Genomic DNA, 18,022 nt, shown 5'->3' on the forward strand with positions numbered 1-18,022 from the left:
TGTACAATCTGGGATAGACAGATGAACTGAAATGCACTTGAGGATTGACCTAACTAGTTGGTTAGACAGCTCAGTTTAAGACATCTGTAAGATTATATGACTAAATAAACAGAAAGGACAGGAGGTAATTGTCCTTTATGAAACTCCTGAAAGCCTCTGTTTCCCTACCTTTTGTATCCCAAACACAATGGAATACACGAGTAGGGCTACATTTTTCTCTAGATACACATACTTTTTGTCTTGGATTTAGATTAGCAGAAAACAATGTTGTATGCACAAATATATTTCTTCTTTTTTCAGGTGTAAATGCAACCAGTTGCACAGTTCAGGATGTAAGAACTGTACACATAAAGCTTTATTCCACACCAGTATAATTGAAAAAAAAAGTTAACTTAAGAACCCAAGATAAACACAAACACAAAAAAAAGTCTGTCAAGACACAGTCCTGTCCAAACCTCTAATGATTTGGACGTCATATTTTAATTTTTGCCACGTAATAAAAATAAAACCACTGTCCAACAAAGATTCAGTGGAAACAATTTTAGAACTACAACTGTGTTAAACCCAGCACACCTCTGCAGTTCAAGAGGCTTTAACTGGCTAAAACATAAAACCCTAATAAGGGAGGTCAATGTACTCCCTGAAATCATACATGCCCTGATTTAAGAAATCTGTTTTCCAATTAATTATCAGTTACAAAAGCAACTGAGAGGAATTTCACGCAACAGTTGCTGGAAATGAGCCAGTTTACAGTGCCAGAAGGAGCTTTGACTGGAGACATTAATATTTAATTAACCTCAATAGGAATTGTAGAAATACCTGCAGTTAGAAATAGTTATGTGTAAACCTGTATTTAATTTATACACAGGATATATTTTAGAAGAAATAAAGCAAAGGTTCTGAAAGAGAATCAGTCTAGGAGATCTAGGAGAAAAAGGATTGAAGTTTAAGGCTTAGCTTGGACATTGCTTTCTTTTGAGAATAAAGGAGAAAAGGAATGAAAACATCAGAAAAATAAATCAGCAAGAAGACAGCTGCTATAAACAGGATGCTAAAATCAGGTTCATAAGCATAAGAGTTTCAGAGCAGAAAAATCAACAAGAGCAAGAAATCTGGTAGAAGTTTAGGTATCTGTGCCTGTTATTAAATACTGAATCAAATATCAGACACAGCTGGCAATACTGTCCTGCACATAACAGCTCTGGAGCTGACTGAATATCACATGCAGTAGCAGTGGTTTCACTAGTAAGCACTCACAACAGTTAACCAGAGCTGGTGATGCTGTTGGATAGATGGGATTATGCTGCTCCTTTTGGACTTCATCAGGCAGAAATATGGACAAAACTGTAATTTTGCACCTTCACCTCATGTTAAATCTGTGAAGTTACATGAGGAGATGGCTTTCTCCAACTGTTTTTCAAAGTCATGTTTCTGCACTGATATCAGGTGTTTAATCTTGCTGCCACTTCCTCCCCACCCCCACATTCTGCATTCAGACATATATGATTGTTTCATACTGGATGTATGCTGAGGAGCTGTGCAAATTCTTCTAGTTGACAGGATTGTGACAGAAAACTCAAACATGAAAGCCAAAACAGCGCAATTTTGTATGAAGTTGCTACTGGAACTAGATGGTTTTTAAGGTCCCTAACAACCTAAATGTTCTAGGGTTCTGAAAGCTGGTGACACAGACTTGTGTGTAACCAAACCTGCCTCCCAAGAGTCAAGTCTTACCCTTCTCACCTCCACAACATCAAGGCTTTCTGCCTCCTCCCCATTTCTAAAGTGCAGTGGCCTATTGCACACTCCAGCATACTGAAAACTGCATGAGGGAACACAAGTGCATCCTCTTGGGGAGGGCTTCCTATTTCTAGCTGACACCTTCACAAATCAAGATTTCACATGTATAATCTACTTAAAGCAACATTTGGTGAAACACCAAATTTAACTGGGAGAAGAAATAGCACTGTGATAATATGTTTGCTGTCTCCTCTCCCTTTCCCCAGTGTAACTTCTCCTTTTTTGAATTACACTTATTAAGACAAAAAAACAAAAATATTTTAATCCATCCAAGGAATAGTATTTCTGATGCAGCTAAAAACATCTGAGTTACTCAGCTAAGATTAAAATCACTTAGAGAAAAACTGATCTTCCAGACTACGTTTTCTGCATTATTGTCACCTAATCACCTTCTCCTACTTCGAATTCTAAAATTGTTCCAAAAAGTTAAAAAGGCACAGAAGGTTTTCCACATGAAGCAACTGGGGGCCAAATTTATCACATCTATTCTCTGATGGATACAGTCTGAAGCAGATAGTATTGGAAAATGTTATTTTCAAAGCTGGGGAAGGTGCTCATCAATTCTACTTCTGAACTTGTGGAAAACAGTGCTCAGCCAACTGTGGCCTCTGATTCAATCTCACCCATGCAGAACTCAGTGTGAGTGCTCAAGGCTGTGTCAGGACTAACCAAAGCACACGATGGGGAGAGATCACCAGCTGCACTTGCAGAACTTTCTCCTGATTCCAACACACCAAAATCAACATATCCTTATGGCAGCTTGCAACCAGGCTGCCAGACACTGCTTGGAAAATCTGATCACTAAAAGTTTATTTCTCTTCAGATAATTTTTATATATAGATCTTGCTTTATAATCAAATCCTCTTCTGCAAGCTCTTCTGCAAGAACACTGACCTAACACAAGTGACAGATGTCCTGTTCTGAAGCTATGCCTAAAGTTCAGGTTTAACGCTGCACTGTAAAACCAACAGGCTTACCTGGTCAGTGGCCAAGTTTAGAGCAATGCTTAGCCCAATTTTTTTTTTTAAAAGACACAGCCCCTGAACATATTTTTCAGGAAAAATTGCTGTTGACATATCACAGGAATAGGAAATACCATGGACTCAAATATATTTTGAAAAATAAAAGAAAAATTTGGCACCCAAACTGATGCATTTCCATTCCTACCACACTACAATAAATTTGGAGAGATCTGAACAGCTCTATCTGCTCCGCCAGCAAAAACTCAATACAAGAATCAAATACAGTGTCCTTTATCTGTTCAGGAAGGAACATAACAAGGTTTATGAAATAGTGTGATAACTGCTTAGTCAAGTGTGTACACAGCTATAAAAACTCATCCTACAGTGCAGTTTACTGATGCTTAAAGCAAACAGCAGATGTTTCAAAAACTGAAGCAAGATTTATGCAGCCCACAGATAAGTGGAAAGGACTATAGGATAGCCTTTTTTCAGTCACTCAGATTTATGAAAGCTGATTAGATGATGCAATGATCCTGTATTTTACAGTAATTCAGGCAGCAATTTCTGCCCTATGTAATGAAAGAAGCCCTATTTTTTTTCAGGAACAAGGATTTATTTAATTTCAGAATTCAGAGTACCTGTGTCTACAGGGACACAAATGGCCTGTCTGCAGAGAAAGAGACAAGTACATATAAAGAATAAAAAATTTAAATTATTTACCCTAATAGGCTGGGAAGAATGCTGTAAAAAACAACCTAAAACATTTTCCAGTAGCTGTTCATTTCAATGCACCAAGCTATCATGAGGTCACTTAACAGGGGAAACCCCATCACTTCAAGACCTAAAGGGTAACTCTGTTCCTTTGCCAACTTCTTCCTTTGCCTTCAATATCAGAAAGCTGTATAATAAAAAATAGTATTTACCCCCAAACACTGCTGCAGATTAAGCATGTGCTTTCTTTACATCTCAGCTAGTAAAAAATAAACATACACATTCAGCTGCTTGCCCAAGTCTGCCCCAGAAGACTGAACTAAAAGGTATTTTAGAATCACTTTTCACAAACATGTCAAAAGAAGAAAAAAAGATAAAAGTATAGATAACAATGTTGCCTGGTCTCACATCATTGACTTCTGAAAAACACTCAAGAAGGGACATGCTTTTGTTTCCCCTTTTCACCAGCAATTTCACATCAAGCAGTGCTTCAGATGGTTGCCGCAGGAGCCAAAGATGCAATACTTGTATGACTTACTGTCAGCAAGAGGCTTGTAATAATTTGCTCTCTAACCATGAAAGAATCACTATGAAAATCACATTGACAGATGAATTATCACAAACCCAGCTGTGACAGGACAAAATTTATATCCTTAAAATCTCTAAGAAGTTTCCTTCATGAAATTAGAATGATGCAGCGTAACTACTTCCACCTTCCAGAGGAGAGAATAATAGTCTCCAGTTGAAAAAAAACCCAAAATCCCATCACAAAACCAGAACCGGTTAATCCACAAAGGGTTATTGGATAATGCTGTTTCATTCACTCTAAATCCCTCTACTTCATTGCCATTGTTAGAGAAATAATTATTAAGTCATGATGAAAGATGACAACAGTATTGCCAATTAGGCAGAAATGACTGCCAATTTACCTCAACTAGAATTAGTGCAATATGCAATTTAATTAAAAAAAAAACAAAGCTAAAGTAGTTTTTCATATTCAGATGTACTTTAGTATGATTCACTACGAATATGCAGGTGGCAAATAATTTATTTATAAAAATAGAACACAAGAATGCATAAATGCATCTACATAAACACACATCCCTCAAACAGTGCATTAAAAAAAAAACCCAAAAAGTCAACTGCTTCTCATTATGACATGATGTGTACCTTAATGTGTTTTTCAACACTTTTCACTCTACAGAAATGTGTATGTTTGGGAATGTCTAATTTACATGTATCCTATCAATTTTATCCCATCACACAAGAGATGCATCTGATGTATAACTACATTCAGAAGTCATCTAGTTAAGAATAAACAAAGCAATTTTTTAAATTCAACATTTTAAGATTTGAAATTGGAAAATCATCTCTTATACTGATGGCTATTATGTCTCCAATGAAGTATGACGAACTTGCATAATTCCTTGCTGAAATAATTACTCCTATTTATGAAGTTTAAAAACAGCTGTTCAGCAACACTAGTAAAACAATGGACTCTCAAACTGATGCATCCACTGATTTCAAAACCTCACATTCACTGTTGCAATTATCACATCTTCACAACCCAGAATGTCAGCTAATCTCCATGCATCTAATTCCATCTCCTGAGTTTTAGGTTGTTTTTACTACTAAAGGGTCTATCTCCATTTATCATATGCATTTACTACTTAAATGCCTCTTGACATACAGACTTTTAAAATACAAGCCAATGAAACCAACCTGCTTCTGATGTACTAAAACCCTACATGAATAGCAGTTAAAAAAAAAAAATCCAATAGGGGGCAGATAATATATTTCTTTACTTATGATGTCTAAGTGTGTCCTAAAAGTACCTGTAAATTTTAGATTACTTAAAACATGCAGTTTTGCTTTTGGATTTCATGGATTTGACTATCAGATATTTAGATTCCATGTAATTTCAAAAGGCCAGCAATGAGGGAACCAAGTCTCAGGGCACACCCATGAAAACTGGTGTGCTAGAAGCTAGAGCTGCTGACTGGTAGCTCCTCTGTGGCAGCTACCAATGGTACATTACTATCCATTACAGCTATTAAAAAAACAGGCAGCTTTGTCAAAGACAACCTAGAAGTTATGCTAAACTTTTACAATCCCTGTGACAAAACAATGCAGGTTAAGCACAGTACAGTGACAGTGTATTAGCAGTCTCTTAAAATAATTTGTTTGAATTCCATACCAAGTGAAATTGAACCATGAGAGGTGAATTTGAGAAACTGAGAGAGCACTGCTATACCTTTGTAGCAAGACAATCATAAACATTTCTTTGACACAAATATTAAGGGTTTCTATTCAACAACTCTGAGTCTTTGACTATTAGTATCACCAATTCTTAACAAAAAACTGAGACATGACACATTGCATCATAGGGTATTTAGAAGGTCCTACTTTTAACAATTAAAAGTCACGTTTAAGCAAAAAGAAGAGAAAGATACTTTTTAAAAAGCTGCTAAATTGTTTTAGGAAGAATCTTTCCTTTGATTTTGATTCTAATCTCAGTTACATTAAAGTCTGTAGGCCATACAAAAGAGCTCAAAGCATGTAATCCAACAGACTAAAAGCTGCTCAAATACCTACCTGTCCTTGCTGCAATGAGATGTGTTGCTTTATCAGGATCATCAGCACTAAGTACAAGATTCTTCACAATTTTAGCTCCAAGCGCTGTGGCATGATAGTGTTCCCGTGTCTTTTCAATAGGGAAGTTTGTCGGGTAAAGTCCGCTAAATATTATGGTAACGTCTGCCAAGACTTTACTTTTTAGTTCTGGTACTATTTTTCTGATGTCTGGAATTTCCTCAATCTCTTTTTTCAGATATTTATCATACTTTGTGTAATAATCAGTGTGAACTCGCACAAGGATCTCTTCGAGGTATATTAAATGGTCATCATCATCTGTATCGTCTTCTTCCTCTTCCTCCTCCATGCTCTGGTCTAAGGACTCACCCATTGTAATACCAGACTGTTCACTAATCTGAGATTCTGTTTCAGCTTCTTTCTTGTCTCCAGACCCATTTCCTAAATCACAAAGGCTTTCCTGTTCACTTTCCTCTTGTGCTTCATGATCAATTTTGTCCTGGATATTTTCACTAGGTAAAGACTGTGAGTCCCCAGAATGGTTCACCAGAACATCCTTTTTCTCACTCACATCAGTGCAACTCTCTTGCTGCAAATTTTCATCCTGCAGAGGTTGTTTGGACTTCTTCCAACTTCTCTTTTCCTCATTCTCACTATCTGATACAGAAGTGGATGACTTTTTGGTATCCAATCCGTCGTCACTTTCACTGTCACTAGACAGTTCAAAGTCCAAGTCATTTGTTATCTTCTCTTGGGTTTGCTGCTTCTCTGTAACTGTTGTATCAACTAGTTCAGAAAAAATCTGAGATTCTTTTTCATTTGCCAAGTCATCAGTGACCTCACTGTCCATTTTCTGACCAGTGCTATCATTTAAGGAGTCCTGGGCATTAACTTTATTAAGAGAGTTCACATCCCCATCAGATGTTTCACTGCTTACAGAAGTACTCCCATTTGCAGTGCAAGTGTCCTTTGCAGTTTTCTTGAGACCATTACTGTGCTCTTCTACACATAAAACATTCTTTATTTCTTCAACATCTTTTGCTGAAATCACTGCTGAATCCAGAGCCTCAGGTTTTGTAGAGTGGTTTGCTAAGATATGGGCAAGAAAGAAAACATATTTTCCCTTTTTTCTTCTTTTCAGATTTACAAAAATTTAATTTTCATTGACCTTAAACACATAGTTTACATATGGACTTAGATTTCATTATGCTTGGAAGTGATCACTAGGCTTTTCAAAGTTGTTAAAATTCTCTAGGTATCAATAATTACTAGAAAGGACTCTCAAACGTAACAAACATTACTTTTGTAAAGAAGTTACATAAGTGGCTTTTTTTTCTTTAAATCACAGGTCATAACTAATTATTTGTTAACTCTGCAAGCATTAAAGGATTTATCTTGTAGTGCTTGTAGTGTAAGTTTTACGATTACAACTTAGAGCAATGAAAATAAATAAATTGGGGGCAGATGGGCAGAATTTGCTTTGTAAAGTCCTAATCCAGAACTACAGTACAAAAACTTAATTTATAAACAGCCATGTCCTTTCATATTACCTAATTTTCATAACAAAGTAACTGAACTTTTGTCCTTGAAAAGACATACACATTTTAGCAACACAAAGATGCCATTCAAGCTCAATTTAAGACTGATGGAATGCAAGTAAAAGGGTAATAGAGTCAAAAGCAGACAAATAGTTTTAGGATGTGTCCACAGATGTCCGCAGAAGTAGAGAGACAATTGCAGAAAGTGCAGACTTCCAAACTGTTGCACACAAACGTTCACTGGGAACACTGTGTGAAATCATGCTACTTTGTCTCCCTTTTGTGTGCATGTTCCTGCCTTGCCAGTAAGGACAGGAGTCAAGTGTAGACGTCCCAAATCACAGCGACCCGATTCAGGTTGATCATACTATTTCTATTGTTGTATTGGACACTTCTGTCGACATGGGAAAGAGAACAATGTCACAAGTATTAAATTAAAAAAAAAAACAAAAACAAAACCAAACCCTTGCTTGAACTGGAAAAAGCCTGACAATTCTTTCTTATGACATTGTGTTTCAAATACATTTTGCTCCCAAATAATTACCAATCTAGTAATGTGTACTTTATAAACCCATTATGTGTATTACACTGCTGGGCCTGTTGAACATAGGGTTCTTGTGTCAAATGCTAGAACACCATGTTCAGTAAGTGCTAAAAAATTCACACTAATTTTATTAGCACAATTTAGACTGCGAGGCAAGCAGATTTCAACATTCGTTTTCAGCAGTGTGTTGAGGCCAGAGTTTATTACCTATTCCTCCAAGTCCCAAAGGCAAGGAAGGGGACTGAAGAGGTGAAACCTATAGAGAAGAAAAAGTCAGCAGGTTTTACATGGCGGTGCAAGTGAGAAAGCGTCCCCCTCTACACACACATTCTTGAAGAGTTTGGTGTATTTCCACGTCAGCTCTCAGCCACAACACTTATTACTGCTTCACTTCTGCTCTGGTTGATGCCAGAAGGAATGCTCTCAGTAAGAACAGTCCAGTTTTACCAAGCTACTTCTATTTGTACTGTCAACTTCAATAGTCTGGGATTGCCCATCTGAGCACAACTGAAGTATTGCTAAGACCATCTCAATGACTTACATCTATATCATGCTTGAAAAGTGGACAAAGTTATAAACATGGTTTAAAAACAATCTAATTACCTTTCTTCTTCATTTGCATTTCTCTTGATCCAGGAGGTGCATTAATATCTCCTATCCCCTGAAAGTATACATATTTCTTCACAGTTATCAAATTGGGTGCAAACTTCCAAACATCCTCTCTATCATCAATGATGCAAACCATGGAATCTCCACAAGGAAAGAGATCTCTAAGAGACAAAATAGTTGATAAATTAAGTGCATTTTAGAAATTTATACAGCAATGAAATCAATCTCTATTGATGACATGGTTTATTATGAGCATGTCTGCAGAAGATGGAACTTACAAAAGAAACTTACAAAAAGCCAGCAATATTAAAATTATGGTATTCAAAATACAAGCTTTGAACAAATTAAAGTTAGTGGATAAAAAGGAAACAGGTCTTTTAAAATCTGTGTTCCAAAGGCGAAAAGCAAAAAACAAGAAGCATCTGTAAGAACAAACCATTAAATATTTCAGTGTGGTTTTTTTTTTTTTGGTTTTGTCAACCAATAGTCCAAAGTCAACTTTCACAAGGTCAATACACTACCTATACAGAGATAGGTAAAAGACACAAGAAGAGTTTTTAAAGAGCAGATTCATTCAATGCAAGATAAAGGAAACAGAATTACTAATATCAGCCATCACCTAGGAGGAAGAAGAGGTAGAGTACTTAAGATGCATTTAAAAAAAACATCAAGGAAAGAAAAAAAGCTTCTCATTTGCTACATTCAGGTGTGGACGGGCAATAACTTTTAATATTTCATAAAGCTGCATTAAAGAGATCTGTCTTAGAAAAAACATCTTGGCTTTATACCCTGAGAAAAGAAAGAATACTCTGAAAAAGATCAGAATGTGAATTTAGCTAAAATATAAATTCAAGGCTCTAGATGACCTAATTTCAAGAAACACTAGGAACAGAAGGTGCTTTTAGCACATTTGAAAGCCAGAATACTAGGTATTTAATTATGAATTTAACTCAAACTGAGAATTTTGGTTTAATTAAAAAACCCACATCATAAAAGTCATTATAAAAGATCACAATACAAAGTGGAAATATGGTTGTTATTACAAAAATAAGAAGTGTAAGCGAAAACATGATGCCATGGCATCACAGTCTTACTGTTCTGCTACCACAGAACCCATTAAGTAGAGGAAATGCTGCAATGCCCAACACCTCAGTTTTACTGAGATGGTGTCGATATTTACGAGGCAGACAAAGAAGGATATGAATACATTAAATGCAGAGGGAGTAATTTTTCTTTTATTTAGCATATTTTCTCTGGTTTTTGTCATGTTTTGTATAATGATTAAGACCCATATACATACCTAAGGTTTCCAGTTTTAGAAAATGGATCGATACATTCATCCCTTGACAATATCCGATGGGAAAAAAGCTTCTTTTCAGGGTCCAAAAATCCTTTTGGAAAAAGAAATTAAAAAGTTAATGTTCAAGATGTTTGTTCCTTGTTTATATTTTATATACTTCTGCTATTTTAATTTGTGCAACAACAGTTTAACAGTTAATTTTAAGGCATGAGATCAGATGGGAGAAAGTACGTGGATCAAGTATTTGTAGCTAATTCAGTGAGTTTAATTTTTAAAATTCCACTTAATTTTCTTTAAAGATGTCAACAAAACTGAATTTGTGACAGCCAAATAAATAAGGCTGGAAGACTTACAGCAGGTGATAGACACATGATTTTTGCAACTTACATTTATCTCTCTATAGTTGGTTCTTTAAAGCTAAATGCTCTCCTTAGCTCATTATGCCTAGGGACTGCAGAGAAGTCTCACAAGAGTCGGCAATGTGCTGCCATATTTAAGCACAGTAGGAATTTAAGAGACAGTTCCAGCCGGAGCTCTTGCATTTGTAGGTTTTAAGTCGTACCTCTAACAACTACTTCAATACATTTACAGATAATGAATATATTCTGGGACTTCTAGAAATATCTAGGCCCAATTGTAGTAACTTTTCTGACTGCACTCTTTAAAAAAAAACAAATGAACAAATAAAAAAAACCCAAAACAGAAGCTGTGCTAGCTGATCTTCAAGCAAGATAAAGAGCTATTATTTAGGAAAATGATGACTTGGGTGTACAAACACACATGCACATGCTTCTGAAGCTAGTCTCCAGTAATGAAGTTCATCTTCATGAGCAGATCACAGCCACATAATTGCTTAGAAAGAAACTGGCATATTACATGCTAACCTGTATTTTTTGTTTTACTGAGTTAATACTGAAACTAGTATCAACTTCTCATTATTTTTACGAATAATACAAAGTAGTCAATACTTAACTTGGGAACCATCTTTCTAAGTTTTACTGTCTTTTACTTTAAATGATGGCCATATTATAACCAGAAACAAAAATCAAAATGACTACGTACTTGCTCTATGGACCAATTTAATTTTCTTTCAAGGAGCTCAGATTTGCACAGAACATATGCTCAACTCCTTTTAACAGTCCAGCTCCCAAGAGTACCTGAAGTTGGGACTTCAGAAACAAAGTTTAAAAAAACCCTAAAAATCCGTCATCACTTCTGAAAGTTGATCCTGTATGTAATTAATATTGACGTGTAATTGGAATAACTTAAAACCCATAAAAGCAAGAAAATTCTGAGTTAAGGACAGAGGTTCAACCTTAACTCACCCGACTATGCTTAAGAATTGCTGCAAACTCGTAGAATCATCCCCTGTAGTGAGACCCTTGCAGTACCTAGGCATAATGAATTGAGAGAATTAGCTACAAAGATTTATTGCTGTACACATATATACTTTGACAAACTGCAAAAGCTGTCACACGAGTTGCTGCTCTCCCCAACAAAATTCTCTTCTGCTAATTGTCTGAATACACAGGAACTCTCTACATTGAATTAGACAGAAGTGCACTGATTACATGGCAAAACTTCAGTGAGGCACTCAGCTGCAATGATGCCAAGCTAAAACTGTAAGAAAAATGAAGCTGAACTAAAGAAGTCCAAATGCAGAAAGCCTGGCTGCCAGAGATCAGAGATAAGGTAGCATTCCTTAAGCTTCACAGTAATACTTTACCACTAAACTAAAAATACACTGAGGATAGAGCTCATCAAAGATCCATCTGCAAAGATACAAGCCCACCTTAGGGGAGTCCAAGGTTAAGCTAACTGAGTAACAACACAGAAAACAGCACTGGTCTCTTTTTAAAAAGTTCTTCCCAAGTCAAATTGGTTTCTTTTAGATGTTCCCTAGTCAACTAAATCAACATAAACAATTTGATGTTTTCACATCTCAGGGAAAGGGCAGGTAACATTTCACTAATTTCATAATTTGTTTTCTTCAACACACCAGGCACCCACCAAAGCCACTCTCTTAATCTCCTCTGCAGCTGGACCAGGGACAGAAAATATAATGAAGGGTTCATGGGTTGAGATAGGGACCAAGAGAGACTGGGACAAACTGAGCTTCCATTTAGTCTCATAAATTAGACACTGTGCGAGGTATGCCCCCAAGTTTCTTGAACAAACTGAAGACACTATAATTATTGTTCGCCACATTAGGAAGGACTATCCAGTAAACTCACCTAGCAGAGACTATTGCCCCAGTTGTTTCCCATCTCAGACTGGCTCTTTGCACACAGACTTACCAAATTGTATTGCCTGCTCTTATATAGACTCTCTTAAAAAATAAAATTTGTAAATAAGTAAAAACTAAGTTAAAACCATCAGAAGATACAATGTTGAAAACTAACTTATATTGAGGATGTCTCAAATCTTAGAGAAAGATTGAGTTAAATAGCAGTTCCCAGGAGAAGTTACATAACAGTTGGAACCAACATGAATTTGAATAAGACCTTTTATAAATAAAACTAAAATTGAATTTCTGAAGAATCAGGTTACCTTCCATTCTACTTGAGATTCTGCTTTACAACCTGGAAAGAGCTGTTGACTCTTCAAAAGCTGGGACAATTTCTGGTGATCATACATACACACTGCATACATTCTGTAATATACTTGCTGTAACAAATCATACATATGAATGCTTTCAACTTGGTCCCACTTTCTAAATCTCACCATAAATTTGGAGTGATTTCACATTGCTTTATTGCTGCTTAATAGCTTCTGAACTTAAAACTCTGTGGCATTTTACAACTAACTTTTAAGCTGACATCTGTTTTAAACATACCAAACTTCTCTTATAGAGAGCAGAAAAAGAAATTAAGTAACAATTGCTCAAAAAAATTATTTAGTAGAGAAATACTCCAGGGAGCTCTAGATAATAAAATCCAAAGCTCATCTTCATAAACATACTACCAGATATCACTTTGTAAACATGTCAAACTAAAAAAGGGTTTAATATAAATTATTTCAGCCGATATAAATGGTGTTTACAAATAACAGCTAATCCCACTCAACAGCTAGCAGGAAGCTCATCTCAGCTGAGATGAGAGAAAAGGACTGACAAGATGTCATCTCTTTTCAAAAGCCTTTCAGGACATGAAAGGAGAAGTTCAGAATTCACAAGGATATATAGGATGTCGACAGAGGATTTAAGCAAACAATCTTTTTCTTACGAAAAAGATCCCCAGCATTTCATTACAAGTTCTTTCTTTATGTAACAGAGGGATAACAAAGTATCAAATGGACAGCTCTGTGAGAAACCATTTAACCAACACTGCCATCAAGTGTTCTCTCAATGTATCAGCTATGTATTCCTCTAGTACTGCATCTTGGCTGCACAGGTGGACCAAAGGCTGCATCCAGTGCTTGCCCACAGACTTCAGCTGAAACCATCACCAGCACTGCACAAACAACCCACTTGCAGTTTGAATGCTTTTGATGAGGTTAAACAGCTTCAGGCAGAAATCCAGAAGTCTGTTGGTGACAGGAAGCAGCAGTACCCTCATTTGGTGGCTATTCCCTCTACAGAATAAATGAGGTAGCTTGAGCATGATGACCTCAGTAAGTGTAAGCCCGCGGGAGCACAGGCACTGCATGGTAATCCACACTGGGGCTCAGAGACTAAAATGGGCAGAGGACCAAATCACACATTGAGAGAAGACACTCAGACATCCTGAGTTAACTATCTCTGCAACTCCTCCCTGGCTCTGAAGGCCATTTGCTATTCAGCTTCTGACCTTAGGCTAGATCATGGCACACAGATCAGCGAGGATGACTGTCCCCTCACTTGTATTTAAACTTAGTGATAAGAAAACTATTCCTCTTTTGCCACAGAAAATAAAAATGCATTCTAACAAGGACAGAAAAGAACAGAATTGTTCATGCATTAGCAGTACACAACACTTAATCCAACAGCAAGACTGACAAAGCTTTAGGAAGATTCTTTAAACTACAGTCAAAGACTGAGCAACATAGAAACATTCACATGCACTGGCAGGACAGGACATGCCTTAAACCTTTCAACGAGTATTAGCTGGAGACCACAAATAAACATCACATTTTGATTACAGAAATATTGTATGTTGTCATTCAGAAGTCTCTTATAATTGTCATTACAAGCCCCTTCTATGGCATTTAACATGCATAAAGAATTGTTTGATTATATTTTTCTCTGAAGTGTTTTAGAGCTAACTAGGATAGCTAGCTGTCTAACTATTTTGGAATCATTCACTCTTGCCAAGAAGTGGGATTACTGGGAGATTGTTGTTCAAAACACTCCTGGCAATATGACACAAAAAAAAGGGCAAATGTGAAAGACAACTCAAAAAAAAGCTAGGAGACACGGAACACCAGTATGGATAGTTTGACACAGTCACAACCTAAAATATCATTAATTATACTATCTTAGACCAACAGACTTGATAAAGGGAAGTTTGAGGAGAAAATGCTCTTCTGACAGAAAAGACTAAAATCAGGTTTTACCTCATCTTGACAGTTTAAACTCATGGTGTCCCTCATAACATTATTCAGACCCATACACTCACATAACCAGGGCAGGTTTCTTTTATGCTTCTCAGAAAAAACATTTCAGCCAGTGACCCACACAATAGACCACTACTGTTATAATTCAAATACAAGTTTTCACTTGGAGAAAATATTTTAAGTTCTTGAGAAAAAGATGCAAAAATATTGCTAGATTTCTGTTTTTCATGAAGTGTATCTCAGCTCCAGGACACAAACAGAACTGCTGTAAACAGATTTCTTGCAGCAGAACTTCCTTTAGTGAAAGGAAATCATACAGGGGCAGCGTTCCTCACAGGATGAGATGATGTCACATTGCTGAATTTAACAGAACTGTTACATAAGATTTGTAATACAAGTGAAATTGCAGATCATTGTTAGGGTTCATCAACATTATTTCTTATTTAATAAGAAGGCACTAATTAACAATCTGACTCTCTGACCATCAGTCAAACAAAGCAGATCTGATGGGGAAAAAATGGATTATTTCTAAAATTACAGGGCATACAGGCACTGCCTTGTAAACAAGCCAAGAATTCTACCCACAGGACTATTTAGGAGGTGGTTTTGCACAAAACAGAGAACAAATACTTGAAAACAACTGTATAAGGAAAATCAGTTATATGAGTAAGAAGGTAGGGTAGGCAAATATTGTTAAATATAACATACTACTCACCTGCAATTGTATGTGCATACAGTCTGCTGCCAAAAGTAAAAACATGTAATTCATAGAGCTTGGCAATTTTTTCCAGGAATTCCTTACAATGAGGACGCAAACGTGTGTGCAACATAGGCTCACCTCGACCTAACTGGAAATGAAATATTCCCTAGAAGAAAAACCATGTTGAATATTATCAAAATAGCAAACAAAAATGTCAGCATTCCAGAGCTACCCTCTTCCCTCACTTCAACTTTATTTGGTCCTACTAAGATTATGTGGATGAATAAAATCCAAAGCACATTTTTGCTCTGTGCCAGGCAGTCCAACAGTAATGCTTTCAAATGCAGGAAGCTGTATCATTCAAATCTTTACTTGTGGCAAATCAATCTGAGAAACTTCTCAATGTGGTCGTTTCAGAGAAGTTCAGGATTTTGCTACAATCAATACATGACAGTGAACTTCTGACAGACTCATTTCAATATGCATTGAGCTCAGAGAAAGTATTTTCTTCCTCCAACAAAGTCTGCCTGTGGAAACACACTAACAGTGAGCAAACCAGGAAGGAAGCTTACAGATAAAGATCCCAGTTAAAAACCTCACAATATTAAAAAAATACTTTTCTTCAAACCATGAATTTATACTGGTAGAGGCATAGCCTTTCAGACACGCAAGATTTTTTAACCTTTAAGTTGAATATTCAGGGTTCCCTTTCCTCTTAATTGCAATGTACATTTCTAGCTTGCTTTTTCCTAGCAATTGTGAACATATTTTTAGCCTACTGGACATGCAAGAATGGCAAGAGGAAAGAAAAGAACTAAGCAATCAGTTTGCACGATACTGATGTTTGAGTTTGCACCCTCTTCCAGACACTGCACACATTTCAACATGTTTCTTGTTTTAGAGCTTCCAAATAAGAAATGTTACAAGCTAATATCCCTTGTCAGTTCAATAACAAGTGTTTCATGAAGAAATTAAACCACAACACACAACCTCTCCCCTCCTCACTCCCCCAAAAAAGATTTTAAAAAATCCCTACACATACTCATGGAATGACAGACATAGGAACACACAGGATTGCTCAAAAAGGGACTTTAAACAGTAATCACTGTATCTGTCTCAGACTTGGTAATCACATTACTGAGTACTCAGCTTGTGAATTGCAGAGGAAGGAAAGCAGAGATTAAAATTAGCTACCTGAAACATCTCTCAAAATGATTATAAAGGAAAAGTGCAGGAAAGCATGAATGGAAGAAAGAAAAATGTCCATTTAAATGTAGAGAAAAAGGAACATATTACAGAAGACTTGTTTCTCATTTTCTTTTATCCTTCAACTACAATTTTACCTAACCACAGAATGTTCTGTCAAAGAACCATCATTTAAATATTGTTAGAAACACTTCTGTTGTTATACTGGATTGAAAGGTAACCCCAAATACCTTATTGGACATTTGCTGGCAGTGCTGCTCTGTAGTATGGATCAATGTCTGGTCCAAATCTACCATGAGCACCAGTTTTCTATTTCGATGTAGTCGCTGTTGATCTTCCCTTCCCAGCTGCTCAGCTTGCTGTAACAGAAATATTCACTGCTAAGCTTAGCTTCATAGAAATACGTTAGGTTTATCACCTTTTGCGTATACCTGAGAAGCCTTTCTGCTACAAACTAATGGCACAAGAAATGATGCCTCAAACAAAACCGCAGCAATGGTAGCTGTGGAACAATTTTTTTACAGAAAGAAAATGCTCTCAAAGTCTACGCTCAGATATTTGTGACACTATTAACTCCTAAAATTCAAAAACTCAACGCAAATCTTTCAAATCTAACAAGTAAGTAACCACTGACTTAAATTAAGGCCCAGTGTCCTGACAGGAAATAGCAGTAGCTTCTAACACAAAGGAAATCAGTAGGTGTGAGAACTTTTCACTGCTATGTCCAGCAATTTTGCATTATTAAGTACAATATGTCTGAAGACCCCACACTAAGTATAAAGCTGATGCTCCTGGTGATCAAAACAACAACCGTGAACTCCAAATAACAGAATGTATGCCTTCAGACATAAAAAGCTAAGATTATGCAGTGCCACACAGGCACTAACATTAAGATCTCATAATCCAGTAAATATTTACTCCTTCTGCACATATTTACAAACTTTCCAAATACCATGTGAAGCTCTGTGTTCACCTGATTGACTTCTGATAGCAAGTTGCAGCATTACCCTCAAGACAGCTGAACTTTAAAGTTAGAGCACTACAAAGCAGCAAGGATCAAGTGCAAATTGCCCTTTGAAACACTCCTCTGTGATGGGGACTCCTGTAGCTGCTTACATCTTCACAGTTCCCCTCATTGGTGTTCTTTGATGAATTACAAGAAAAAAAAAATCAAGTACTAACATAAAAAATTAAAAAGAGACCAGGTTGATAAAGAAGAGAAACTGAATGCTTATTTCAAAATAAAAATGCTCCTTCCTCCTACACAAACTGAGTGATAAACAAGCATATTTTGATAACTCAGATGAATGTTTTTACTATTAATGGATTCAGAACACTTGGAGTATTTGAAAAATAACGAAATAATTTTACCATCCAGGTAAGTTGCAGCAAACTTGCTTCACGATATCTAGTGGGGCAATTTCACAGTGAAGTTTAAAGCTAGGTTTCAGAGACATTGTAAGCTTTGAACAGATGTCAGCTAATGGAACTTTTCACTAACTGTTCACTCTTGGTGACAAAAATCTT

General features: G+C 36.5%; 1 protein-coding gene across 2 annotated transcripts in view; it reads right to left on the reverse strand.

Annotated features, from left to right (window-relative positions):
- CTDP1 (CTD phosphatase subunit 1) overlaps positions 1–18,022 on the reverse strand; it is a 98,016-nt gene that overhangs the window by 62,555 nt on the left and 17,439 nt on the right. Inside the window, exons 4-8 of one of the 2 annotated variants that reach the window (XM_038122706.1) lie at positions 16,726–16,854; positions 15,305–15,455; positions 10,057–10,147; positions 8,751–8,917; positions 6,069–7,154 (exon numbers count right to left, since the gene is read on the reverse strand). In XM_038122706.1, coding sequence (XP_037978634.1) covers positions 6,069–7,154; positions 8,751–8,917; positions 10,057–10,147; positions 15,305–15,455; positions 16,726–16,854 — 1,624 coding nt within the window. The remainder of the gene's footprint in view (positions 1–6,068; positions 7,155–8,750; positions 8,918–10,056; positions 10,148–15,304; positions 15,456–16,725; positions 16,855–18,022) is intronic. The other variant, XM_038122714.1, reaches the window with a different exon arrangement.

The sequence above is a fragment of the Motacilla alba genome, chromosome 2 (genome assembly GCF_015832195.1).
Source record: "Motacilla alba alba isolate MOTALB_02 chromosome 2, Motacilla_alba_V1.0_pri, whole genome shotgun sequence".
Lineage (NCBI taxonomy): Eukaryota > Metazoa > Chordata > Aves > Passeriformes > Motacillidae > Motacilla > Motacilla alba.